Genomic DNA, 13,061 nt, shown 5'->3' with positions numbered 1-13,061 from the left:
GGATTAGTGCTACGGTTAATTAAGCAGATCAGCAATGTTATATACGAAGTTGAATTGACGTCTGGCATTGTGTTCAGACGGCATATTGATCAGATTGTAGCCGTGCAGGGAGAGCCAAGCTGATGTAAACAAACAGGTAGAAATCAGCTGACGCTTTCGATGACAGTTCCCTTTTTCCCCCCGGTCATGACGCTGGTGGTCGGGCCGAGAGCCAATAGCAGTGAGTCCCCACTCTCCGCCGAGCGGCCGTGTGGCTCGCTCCCCTCCCCTACTCTCAGTGTCGTGCCGTTCTAACGGTAAAAACAAACAGCTGATCGTGGCAACACGTCACCGGCTGCGACGGCAGCTGTCATGCCGCGCCAGCTGTTCCCAAACAACAACAATGATAGACGCTATCCTGTGCGGATTAGAAATCCCGTGGATAGGCTGAACTTGTAAATTATATTGTTTTGTTCTATTTTAGTTTGTTTCATTACATTGTTTTATTTGTCTTAGTTGTGATAACCAAAGCGTTCATACCATTTTGCTTTATTGTAGTTTAAGGAAAATTTATTGATGTTACTGTATTAATGTGTTAATTGAATTTCAACAATGTTTTTTTTTTTTTTGGTTAAACTATGTAGTATGTTTATTTTAGCAGTGTTTTTCAACTTTGGAAGGGAGGAAATGTGGCGTACATATCTGAATCTAATATAAATAGTCAGCTATCTAAAATATATTTGTTAAGATAGGAATGTTGATTATCGATCTGGGCCCGTTGGCGGTTATATGTATGTGACGTAATATGAGACCATACTGTTTTGAATAAATCCTATTTTGGCTACTGAGGTCACGCCACTTCTCCCCCGCCAACGTACCTTACCGTTCCAGCAGCGAGTGTTTCTCCCCAGTCCAGTTTTACCCACGGTCCATGAAAACCCGCGTCCTCCCGACCAAGATGTAGTACAATAGTTTTCCTGAATTGGTGTAATTTTATTACCCAGTATTATTACCACCGGCCACGAACATCACAATTTCCAAACAATCATAAAGGTAAATGTCTAGCAGAAGCATAATAAACAAGTCATAGTTTTGCATGTCTAGTATATTTGACAACACATATAATAACAAGAAGAGTGAGATGGACAGGACTCACAGTGGGAAAAAATATATTTTGGAAAGAGTGAAGGAAAAAGGTCAATATAGAGACTCGCAGCAAGGGAAAGGTTCAATCAGACTTTTTGTGTCTGATTGTTGCTGACAAGTCCCATCTGGAACATACTTTGCAATATTTAAGTAAAAATGTATTTTAATATTAGATGTAGTGCCATGATACTACATCGAAATTTCAATTCACTATACTTTCATTTTTAAAACATTTTGTTATCATATCACAGACAGTAAATGTGAATAACTGAATTTTAAATAATAAAAACACAACAAGATGTTACAAAACATATTTTACATTTAAAATTACAAATTCACAAATTCAGGGAGTCCTGGATGTGTGATACCATCGCACCCACATTCTCTGAAAATTTTACAAATAATTGAGAATATTAGTTGTGATTTCCAACAATCATAAAGGTAAATGTCTAGCAGAAGCATAATAAACAAGTCATTTTAAGTCACAGTTTTGCATTTCTAGTATATTTGACAACACATATAATAACAAGAAGAATGAGATGGACAGGACTCACAGTGGGAAAAAATATATTTTGGAAAGAGTGAAGGAAAAAGGCAATATAGAGACTCGCAGCAAGGGAAAGGTTCAATCAGACTTTTGTGTCTGATTGTTGCTGACAAGTCCCATCTGGAACATACTTTGCAATATTTAAGTAAAAATGTATTTTAATATTAGATGTAGTGCCATGATACTACATCGAAATTTCAATTCACTATACTTTCATTTTTAAAACATTTTGTTATCATATCACAGACAGTAAATGTGAATAACTGAATTTTTAATAATAAAAACACAAAAAGATGTTACAAAACATATTTTACATTTAAAATTACTGTGGACAAAATTCAATAACTGAAGGGTACAATACTGGTTTTGTCTACTTAGAAATTATAGATAAGTGAACAAATTCTCAGAAAGGAACTTAATTATTACAGTTAATATATTTGCCTTAATGAAACAACAAAGTTTAATTGCACTGTTGCAGAAGTGAGGGGTTTATTACAGCATTAAAATATGGCTTCATCTACACTGCTATTTTATATTTTTTAAATACAACAATAAAAACAATTAGATCTTTACAATCTCTATATTCAAGTGTTCTTAATATCCGATTTAAAAGAACAGAAACAACTTGGGTGGGGCTCATTTTATCTTAAAAAACAAATTGAGTCATAATTCAAAAATAAATTGTGCTTTATGAGTACTTCATCTAAAGGAGAACCCTACTTACCTATAAGGTAACTAACTGCAAGTATTGCTCGAAAAGAGCACAATGTAACAAATCTGTATATTGTCCTTTTTAAAATAAAATAAAACAATTTCTACATACTGTACCTTGCACAGTTGGAGTGTAAAGCCTGAAAGCCATGTGCAGATAAAATAGCAGCTCTTCATGCTTGCACCCTGCTAGGAAACGAAACACTATAGAGCGACGAACTTGCTTGGCCGATTTGCTCCCAGTTCTGACACCACTTCTGTTCAGCATTTTGCTGTACACAATCCTAGAGTAACAAAGAAAATATTTTAATTATGAAATCTACTACAATTAGTAAATTTAAATACTTTTTGTGCATTACTTCAGAAATATTTTTATTAAATTATTGAATCAGTAAAAACAACTATTGATAAAAGCAATAAAACACCCACCTTAAAACAACTGGAATAAGTTCAGCTCTATGCTCTGGGCGAATCAAATCATTATCTGTGTCGATTCTAAACAGCGTCACCTCGTCCTTGAAAGTCTTGTCATCAATCAATCCATAGAGGTGGTCCCTTCAAAAGTAAAATATATTTTGTCCATCAAGCAATTACAACAGTGTCGAATCAGAACAGACTGTTAATCTTTCATCTTTTTGGAGCACCAGTAATAGGTATGACTGAAGGATCTTATTATTACAAACATTTCTCATCATTATGTTCATTAATTTTTTGTAATCCTGTTATTCTTTCAAATCATCCATTATCAATAATGAATGTTAAGCATGTGACTGAGAAGTACTAACTTGGTAGCTTAACTCTTTCACAAAAAAGAAAACAACCATCTAAACATTTAATTTGAAGATAAAAAAATAACTGTACAGCATAAAATTGATTGTGTTTTCAATTGCAAAAAAATATACAGAAATCAATAATATTTTAACAACAATATTTTGCACTTTTTTTATATGAAAGAATATATGAAAAGAAAGAATGATATTACAATCACGAAAACTGAATTATACAATTTACTTACTTGTAGGGAACAAGGTATTTGTATTTGTAGGTCATAATACAATCCAAAGCTGCTTTCTGGATATCTGGATTTTTATGCGTCAACAGATCGTGATAAGCTTTGTTCAGTTCCGGTTCTCTGAACATCGATCTAGGGTTACGTAGCCGTCCAAATACAGCGAGATGAGCCAATAAACTCCTGAAAAAATTATTATCTATAAATATAAATTAAGTTTAGATCTTTAAGTACAGAATTTATTATAGAGAATTCGAAAATAAATATACATAATAAGAGAGTTTCGATCTTAGAGCCTAGTGTTGAATCCACTTTCAATAGTTTTAAACTAATGTTTCAATCATAAATTAGTTCATATTATGTGCAACTAGATCAGAAATACAGTCGATATAGTACATACGAAGCGTGTTCAGACAGTAAGTACAGTTAAAAAAAAAACAAGAAAAACATAATTAGTAGAATGAAATGTACTACTTTCTGAGCACGCCTCGTAAATAAGCCTCAGTATTGGTTTGGTCAGAAGGATGCCATCTTGATTTACTTCCGACTGTTTTACAATACCTATGGTATTTATAATATATATATATATATATATATTTTTTATATATTTTAATTAAAGTTGCAAACTATTAAAATAAATTAATTTTGAAACGACAATGTGAACAAAAGTAATATATTCATGCAATGGAATTTCTAATTTGTGTTAAATCGCTTTGTGCAGTGTGTAATCATAAACTTAGAATCATAGAAGCAGTTCTATATCACAGAATCACAGAATCTATAGAAACTATGTAATCATAGAAGCAATGGTATTTTAAATTTAAGTTCCTATCTAGTATTTATTAGCCTACACTAAACATGTAACTTCAATTAAGTTGTTAACCAAGAATTTGGACAATTTCAATTTAATTCATATTATAAGACAATTTGAATTGTTATAAGCTCACACAATCTATTTGTACAATAAATATTTCAACACTTTTATCTATTAACACATTCAGTGCGGCCAGCCCCACTAGGGGACGGCAGACCTGTGCGCGCAATATGGACGTCCCCAGATGGCCGCCTTGCCGCTCTACACACAAACCCTCAGTGTGATTCAGCCATTCGTTGTAGACTGTTCAATCTCTGCCGCATTTTAGGTTATGACCAACGCTTTATTATGATTGGTTTCGTTCACGTTTACCCGTAACGGTTCTTTTTCAATAGGAGCCCGTTGTAATCTTTGAGTGTTTAGTGTGTTGTTTCTGGTATATCAACTGTGTAATTCTTTCTCTACATTATTTGTGTGTTTTTTTATAAAAATGGATCCTGCAGTGCCAGGTACCTCTGGTCAGACTAACTTTCACTCCAGCAATGAACAAAAGTACGACAGTGATGGTTCTGTGGATTTCATACAAAGAGTTGATGACGACTCTTCCTCAGACAATTCATCTGCTTGTTATGAAAGTGACGACGAGGCTACTGTTATTGAGGTTCCAACTTGGAGTATTACAACAACAGGTATGAGGCCTATTGAATTCATCAGAACCGAATCTTTGTTAGTATCAGTTCCGGGGGTTGGTTCCCTAATAGATTTTTTCACACTCCTACTTGACAATGTTTTCCTAGAAAATATTTGCAAATTTACAAATGCTTATGCATTCAATTGTGTATACAGTAAACCAGCCTTGACACCGAAATCAAGAATCAATGCGTAGAAAGACATCACTGTACCTGAGCTGAAGACATTTTTAGGCGTTTTATTGCACACAGGCACAATAAAAATGAATCAAATCCAAGACTATTGGAAAACATTATTTATGCAGATTAACAGTGCAGATTATTTATTCAATTTCAAGTATTTTAGTAATTTTATGTCGAAGGACAGGTTCTTGTCCATTATGCATTGTTTGCATTTTTGCAAAATAAACAACAATGCTCTTGACCCCGGTACTGCAAACTCCATAGAAAAAATTCAGTTCGTTGTAGGTTACTTCAATGACAAAATGAGAAGTGTTTACTACCCTCAAAAAGAGTTACCCTCTCTCGATGAGGCTATGGGTACTGTGGAGAAAAAGATTACACTTCCGTCAGTACATCAAGGGAAAAAGACACAAGTTTGGTGTCAAATTGTATACTTTGACAGAGCATCAGGGATTTATTCTTAGATTCCTCATGTACACGGGCAAATCAGATACTACCGTAGGTGGTGTAGGGCATACGGAGAAGGTTGACCTACACCTTTTGAAGGATTATTTGGGGCAAGTGTATATAGACAATTTTTAAAACAGCTACGCCTTTGCTTCGAAATTATTAGCTGAAAAAACATATTGCACGGGGACATTACGTGTTTGTCAAAAATTTACACCCCAAGAAAAACCAATCAGCCCCTGAAGAAGGGTGAGACAATTGCACGCTATGCATATAGTGTAATGATTGGGAAATGGAAAGACAAAAGGTCAGTCATACATCTCAACTGAACACGTAAATGAAATGGTGGGTTTTGTGGACAAAAGAGGTTGAACTAAGCCTAAACCTCTCCCAATAGTAAAATACAATGCTCATATGGTGTTGATTGTGCCGATAAGATGATGACATACCCCCATTTGAAAGAAAAACCATCAGGTGGTATACAAAAATTTTTGTACAAACAATACAAATGATTTTGATGAATGCACATCAACTGCATAGCATGTACAACCAAAAAATGACGCTATATGATTTTCGATTGGAAGTGATCAAAGGACTTTTACTGCCTCTCTTAAATGTTGTTGAAACTCCAGGTCAAAAAAGAATGAGAAAAGAGGCTCACAAGTTAGACAAAATTAAAGGCCAAGAGGCAAACGTCAGCCGTACCAAGAGAAAGAAGTGTAGGCAGTGCACGAAAAATGGCAAACCAAATGTGAAAACTGCTTTCCATTGTGTAACATGCCCTGAAAAGCCTGGCCTGTGCATGGGTCAGTGCTTTGAAGCTTCCCATGACTGTCTGCAGTAAAAGACTGGATAGGTGAAGGTGGTATATATATATTATTTATAACTAGTAAGAATAGTGATAAGGCTATAATATGCGGCAGGCCAAAATTGGGGCCGAGCTTGTAACGTCAAAGGAAAACAAACGGAAATATCATTTGGACAATCATCCTGGACTTTCAATGAAATAAGTAAGTGATATTAGCAGCAGAGCGCTCGTAACAACAACTTTCGACAGTACGGGACCAGTGCAATATGCGACCGGCCCCAGGAGGGGCCGAAACTTGTGACGTCACAGTTCCAGGAAACTCGGCCGGAAACGTCATTTAGACTTGCAATCCTGTCTTTCTACCATACAAGGTTTCAACACCAACACATTGAAGTAACTATTTCCAAAATATGTATTACAACTTCTCATTTTAGGTTACACCTACTAAAAAAGGGAAAAGGAAAGGAAAGGTTTCATAACTCGATCAATAAAAACTTACAAATATTTCAACCCAAATTCCAAAAAATCGTATTTGATTTAGCTTACTATAGATAACACTCATTCAGTGATACAGTTACAGTAAATCTAGATTTAAATGTTTTTTCACTGGACCTTGGATTAGATGGATCCAAGATAAGAATAACGTCACAAAAATAAACAAATTCAACTGTCCCTGTTTCAGTTACATTAAAATAAAAAATGGCTGACTGACTACAGCCTCAGTGAAAGTGGTCTCAAGTAAACTAGTGATTGTTTCAGGTTTAGTTAAACAAATAACCTCTGAACACCGCCTTACCTGGAATATTGTAAGTCCATTCACATTAAAAACTTAACAACACCCTTTGAAAGAAACAAGATAAGTACTACTTAAAAGCTTCAGGAGTTGCTGACCTAAATTTCACAGGCAGCTTTGTACTACACTTGAAGAACACTTACCATCAAGAAAGTTTTATTTTAACAAAGATGGATCCAACCACATTTCTTTATGCTAACTGAAGGATAAATCTAACAATACTGGGATAGCCAATTCATAAGTTAGTGACGCAATAATTGTGATGTAATTAGCTCTATGCTACACAATCTAGTACACCTGTTGTGAAGCAAAGTCACAGTTATATGGAAGCGGTGATCCAGCACTGCTGACAGTGCAGACTCAGCATCTGACACTCTACACAACTACTCTGCTTGTGCATCTACACATTAAATTGTTCTCACTGACAGTCATTTAATGTATTAATTCTTAACTTAAAATTCAATTCTAGAACTTTTCAGTTTTAACATTTTTAATACAGGAACAGTTACAACAAAATGTCTCAAATCAATAAACAGCAATCTAAACACTCCTGTGGTGTTTGTAGTATTGGAGTTAAATATTCCGCAATACACTGTACAGGACTGTGCACTAGTGGCATCATGCAGCATGTGTGAATATTTTCGATAAAGCCTTAAAAAATTAACTAAAACAGAAATTGATACTTGGTCCTGCAGCACTTGTATTACCAAAAGCCCCAATAATAGTAATCTGTCCACTAAGTTAATTGACAACATGGACATCGTTGAAGTAAAAATTAAAAGTATAGAGAATATTGAAGATATGGACCAAGAAACACCCTTAAACCTTGCAGTTGAAGCTGGAAATACATTAATACATGAAAATTCTAATTAAAGGACAACTAAGCCTTTTAAAAGAAAAGATCCTGAGATTGGAAGGTTCATTATCTAGCAAAGAGGAAGTTATTGAGGAAAGGCAGATACAACAGCAAATAGGTATAAAAATATAATTGACAAGCTGCATCAGTGAATAGAGAGCTTAAAATTTCAATTGGATAAAAAAATACTTCCAAAACAAGACATTCAGAAACATTATGAAGATAGTGACATTGAACAAACTCACTTAATTAATGACCAAGTAAAAACAATTTCAAAATTGGAAAGGATAATTGCAGATTTTGAAATCAAATTAGAATTCCAAAAAGAAACAGTCTGTAACACTTCCATTAACGGCACACATGAACAGAAAATCCAGTTTACTGAAAAACCTGCCATCACTCATGGAATACCCCCTTCCTTCAGCTCCTGAGTTGAGTAACCTTAAAAAGAGATAAGATCACATGGACTTCATATGCTCAGAAGAAAACTGGAACAGTTTTCTAAATATCCTCAGGAAAGACCAATATTGTGTGTGTGTGTAGCTAGGAAAATTTAAGTACAGAGGCAGTAGGATCTTCAAAATAATTGGTGGAATAAATCAAATCAACTAAAACCTCCAATTGAATTAACTTCCTCTTACTTAGACAAGAGTAATACAAAAAGAAAACATAAAAAGAAGAATCACTTTTCTTTACAAGTGGTAAAAAGTAAGTTAACTATGCCACCTTATTGTGGAAAAACGAGGTTACTCAACAATCCTCCTCAGCAGAACATTAATATCACAAAATGGTCTCCAACTACTATAAATAAAGATCAAATTCATTCACTTGATACAAAAACCCAGAACAGGAAAAAAAATCTCTTCACTATATTATACTGCTCTGTTACTCAGGAAAGGGGAGACTTATAAGGAGTTTTTCACCAAAAATATTGACAGACTTGCTGAAAAGCCAGGAGTTTTAACCAGCAGACATTACTTGAAGATGAGTAATCACCATTTGAATGAGGGAGTCAGTCAAAACCCTGCCAAAAAACTGAATGAAACACAATTGAGGGAGTCAGCCAAAACCTGTCAAAAAAAGCTGAATGAAACACAATTGAGGGAGTCAGCCAAAACCTGTCAAAAAAAAGCTGAATGAAAACACTACTGAGAGAGCAGCCAAACCCTGTCTAAAAAACTGATAAAACTCACCATGACTGAACAATTAAATGACAATTTAAATCAAAATGATTCATCTTAACAGTTTGATACATCCATCAATTCTCCACTCCAAAATCCAATTCTAACAGTAACCCTAAATTTTTTTGAGATAAGCCATTCGAGGAGAACTTGGTCTAGAACTTTCCTCAATTCAAATCTGACCAAGACAAAATATGTCATGAAAACATAGACAGGTTTGGCAAAAAAGTTGAAGATAGTCATACAGATTCTTTCACGCACCACCCAGCAACTACAAAATGCCTAAGCAGCCTGTTTTTAAATGTGGACACATGTTAAATGTGTTTCGTGATTCCCACAGAATATGGGCTACATGCAGACACAATTTCTACTGTGAAACTAATTCACAGTCCCCTAGCTGCTAATTCCCATGTAGCTACATTTGGTAGAAAGGATCATAGCAAGGGAGGAGTGGCCATATTTAAATCCAGTTTTATTGACAATACAACTAAAGAAATTTTAGCAAATGAACACAGTAAAGAGCTGGTTTTTGAACTAGCAGTAGTTAAGGTTCAAATTCATAAGAACAATTGGCCATATATAGTTGGTCTTAACAGAGCTCCAAGTGCTTGTTTAGACGAAGGTCTTCAAACATTAAATGACTTACTAGAATTTCTACCAACTGACAACAGCTCAATTTCATAGTAGGAGACTTCTACATTGACTGCTTGAATAGGACATGGGAAAAAGAAAGGGAAACATCAAACTCAATAAAGTAATTTATCTTATAACATTCAGAGGATGTCCCTTCTACTAACAAGAATTACAAAGAATTCAATCTCATCTATAGACCTTTTTTGCTCTAACATGCCCTTAGACCATACTACAGTTGAGATCATGAATACTGGAATTTCTGATCACACAGGCCAATACTGCAAAATAAAAATTTCCTCAAAACTTAAGGCCATACCAACATCAACTTACAGGAGCTTCAACAATCCAAATTTAAAACAGCTTAAGGATCTATTGGCAATACAAACATGGAACAGAGTGAGGGATGCAACAGATGTAGAAGAAGCCTGCTCTCAGGTTATAAGTAATATTACGGTAGCAAATGAAATAATTTGCCCAGAAAAAGTCTCGAGGTCCAAGTAACAATCAGAAGAAATACTTTGAACCAGAAGTGATTGTCCTTAAAAAGCGTTTTCTAGATGTCCAGCAAAAGTAGATCCTGAATGGTAAAGAAGAAGATAGACTTGCAACTAACATAAGTAAGAAGACATATGACCAAAAATTAATATGCATCCATAAAAACTTGAATGCACAATCAATATCTGAAGCATTGAACAAAAATAAAGCAGTTTGGAGAATCATAAACAATCCAACAACTTGTTCTATCACTCCTTCCTTTCTAAACATCAATTGAAAAAATGTAGGACACCTTACAATTGGCTAATCATTTTAATGATTCCTTTTCTACCATTGCAGAGAAGGCTTTGTAGAAAATTGGACTGTATGTAAGGTCAACCTCAAACATATTGTCAAATAATACCCCCATGGAGAGTAGGCAGTAATCTTGAAAATCTCACACTTAAAACTTTTAAGGAAATACACAACATTTTAACCTCATCGAAACATACACTGTCTTCAGGTATCGACAACATTTCATCACGACTGCTAGAATACTGCAACAAAGAAGAACTTTCTTATCCTCTGATACAAGTAATCAACAGATCTATGGCTGAAGGCATTTTTCTCTCCTGTTTAAAGATCGCAAAAGTTTATCCATTGCACAAACAAGGCTCCAAATAGGTAGTCCAAAACTATAGGCTCATTTCCTTAATACCCACTGTTTCTAAGGTGTTTGAAATGGTAGTCCTCATTGAGCACTTAACACAAAATGATTTACTGGTCAAAAGCCAACATAACTTCATATCAGGCAGATCTACAAATACAGCACTTGCAGATCTTGCAGAGTTTATAGTGAATAATTTAGATGTTGGAAATACTGTATAAAGTTTAGATCTTCTTCTTCTATGGGGCAGCCTATTGCCATGCTCTTAAGCCTCAAGGACCTTTTGCGCACCCCGAAAGCATACCTTGAGGCCTATCAGTCTATGATTTCAGCAGTTCCAAAAACCACCGAAAACAAGGCATTTGACTGTCTTGGATATGATTTAATTCTATCCAAATTAAAAGACTTGGGGGGTGCATGGTGTGGCAGAAAAATGGTTTGGCAGCTATTTGTCTAACCCAAACCAACTTGTTGAACTAAAAGAAACCAAAAATGGAGAAACGAGAACTGTTAAATCTGAGAGAGCACCTATGGAGAGATGTGTCCCCCAAGGGTCTGTCCTTGGACCAGTCCCTGTTTGTGCTCTTCACCTTTGACCTTCCAAAATATGTTCAAGACTATAGTTATGCTGTAATGTTTGCTGATGACACAGGTTTTCAATGAAAACCAAGACCAAACAACTTTACTGGGAAGAAAAAGAAAGACGAGCTACCACCACTGCCAAACTTACAGCAAGTCTATACAACAAAACATCTGGGTGTAATTATAGATGAAAAGTTAAAATCACATACTATGCACTTTTTGAAAGGCCCGTAAGATATAGAATTTTTGTTTGGGGAGGCACATCAGGAGGAAATCTCCAGAGTTTTAGTCCTACAAAAGCGTGATGTAAGGATACTAGCTGGGCTGAAGCCAAGAGAGTCATGCAAGGATGCATTCATGGAATGGGGAATACTCACAGTACCCTCCATCTATATAATTGAAGTAATTATAATTGCATGCTGTACAAGAGAATCTACAGAGATTTATCCACAACCATCAACATAATACAAGACATTTCCAACAGTTTACCCTACCTGTACATCGCCTAGCACTCTTCGAAAGCCGTCCTATATTGGAGCAAAGTTTTTCAATGCCCTACCAACAAGTCTCATGAATAGTCTATCCACAACTCAAAAGAAGAAACTGAGAGACTGGTTCATTGACAAATATTTTACTTCATTGATGAATTTTTGTACAGAAATTATGGATCTCAGTAAATTTCAATTGTATTGTTTAAAGTTAATATGACACACTTTCTAAACTTGATGTTTATGAAATAAAGAGATTCTGATTCTGATCGGATCCAAAATTATAATTCTACCTAAGTTTTAATGAGAATTTTAAAAGATATAACGTTTTGTTATACATTTACATGATTGTAAATAGTGAAAATTTAATCAAACTGTTACAGTAATCTTGGTCAAGAAAATTTGGGGTTTTTATCTAAAAATGTAGTTTTAAGAATATACAACAACACAGAATTTTAGTGTCCAAAGATGAAAGATGTATCAAGTCATTCACACACACTAGTCACATATCTGATTTCTGAAAACAAGTTTGTTTACTCTTGGTTGATGTTATTATAGATACACAAATATAAGAGTAATAAACACTGAACAGTTTCTAAAATAAGCTTTTTTACTTGCATGTCTCAAAAATAAGCACTTTCGCTGAAATCCAATATTCAATTTTTGGGTCTACACAACTTACTAAGGGACAATTTAAAATTATTTAATATAAAGCTCATAAAGTCTAACTTTACAACTTACTTAGATGCGCTCCGACCAGGGACAAAGTTTTCATTGGTTGGCTCTTCCGTGTCAGAATCTTGTGTTTCATCTGGATCCTCATTATCATTTTCTATATCCATTTTTTCTTCATTATTATACTGATCGCTACTGTCTATATTGTCAGTGACCTGCGTGTTTTCCTTTCTATTCCCTTGTTTTATATTCCAAGTGGTCATTTCATCTGGGCTGATTCTGTAGTATTCAGATCTGAAAATAGAACATGATTTGATACACTGATTACAAATACACCACTAACTATTCTGTTCTATTGATTAATGGAATTGAGGATAAA

At 34.8% G+C, this 13,061-nt stretch overlaps 1 protein-coding gene across 1 annotated transcript in view; it reads right to left on the bottom strand.

Annotated features, from left to right (window-relative positions):
* Positions 1-1,460: 1,460 nt before the first annotated feature.
* Positions 1,461-13,061, bottom strand: part of LOC124363181 (small subunit processome component 20 homolog) — a 35,100-nt gene continuing 23,499 nt past the window's right edge. Inside the window, exons 11-15 of the mRNA XM_046818366.1 lie at positions 12,749-12,976; positions 3,399-3,575; positions 2,813-2,938; positions 2,501-2,667; positions 1,461-1,510 (exon numbers count right to left, since the gene is read on the bottom strand). Of these exons, the coding sequence (XP_046674322.1) occupies positions 1,461-1,510; positions 2,501-2,667; positions 2,813-2,938; positions 3,399-3,575; positions 12,749-12,976 (748 nt within the window). The remainder of the gene's footprint in view (positions 1,511-2,500; positions 2,668-2,812; positions 2,939-3,398; positions 3,576-12,748; positions 12,977-13,061) is intronic.

The sequence above is a fragment of the Homalodisca vitripennis genome, chromosome 1 (genome assembly GCF_021130785.1).
Source record: "Homalodisca vitripennis isolate AUS2020 chromosome 1, UT_GWSS_2.1, whole genome shotgun sequence".
Taxonomy (NCBI): Eukaryota; Metazoa; Arthropoda; class Insecta; order Hemiptera; family Cicadellidae; genus Homalodisca; species Homalodisca vitripennis.
The sequence above is the reverse complement of the archived record's forward strand: the minus strand, read 5'-3'. Positions and strand labels throughout refer to the sequence as shown.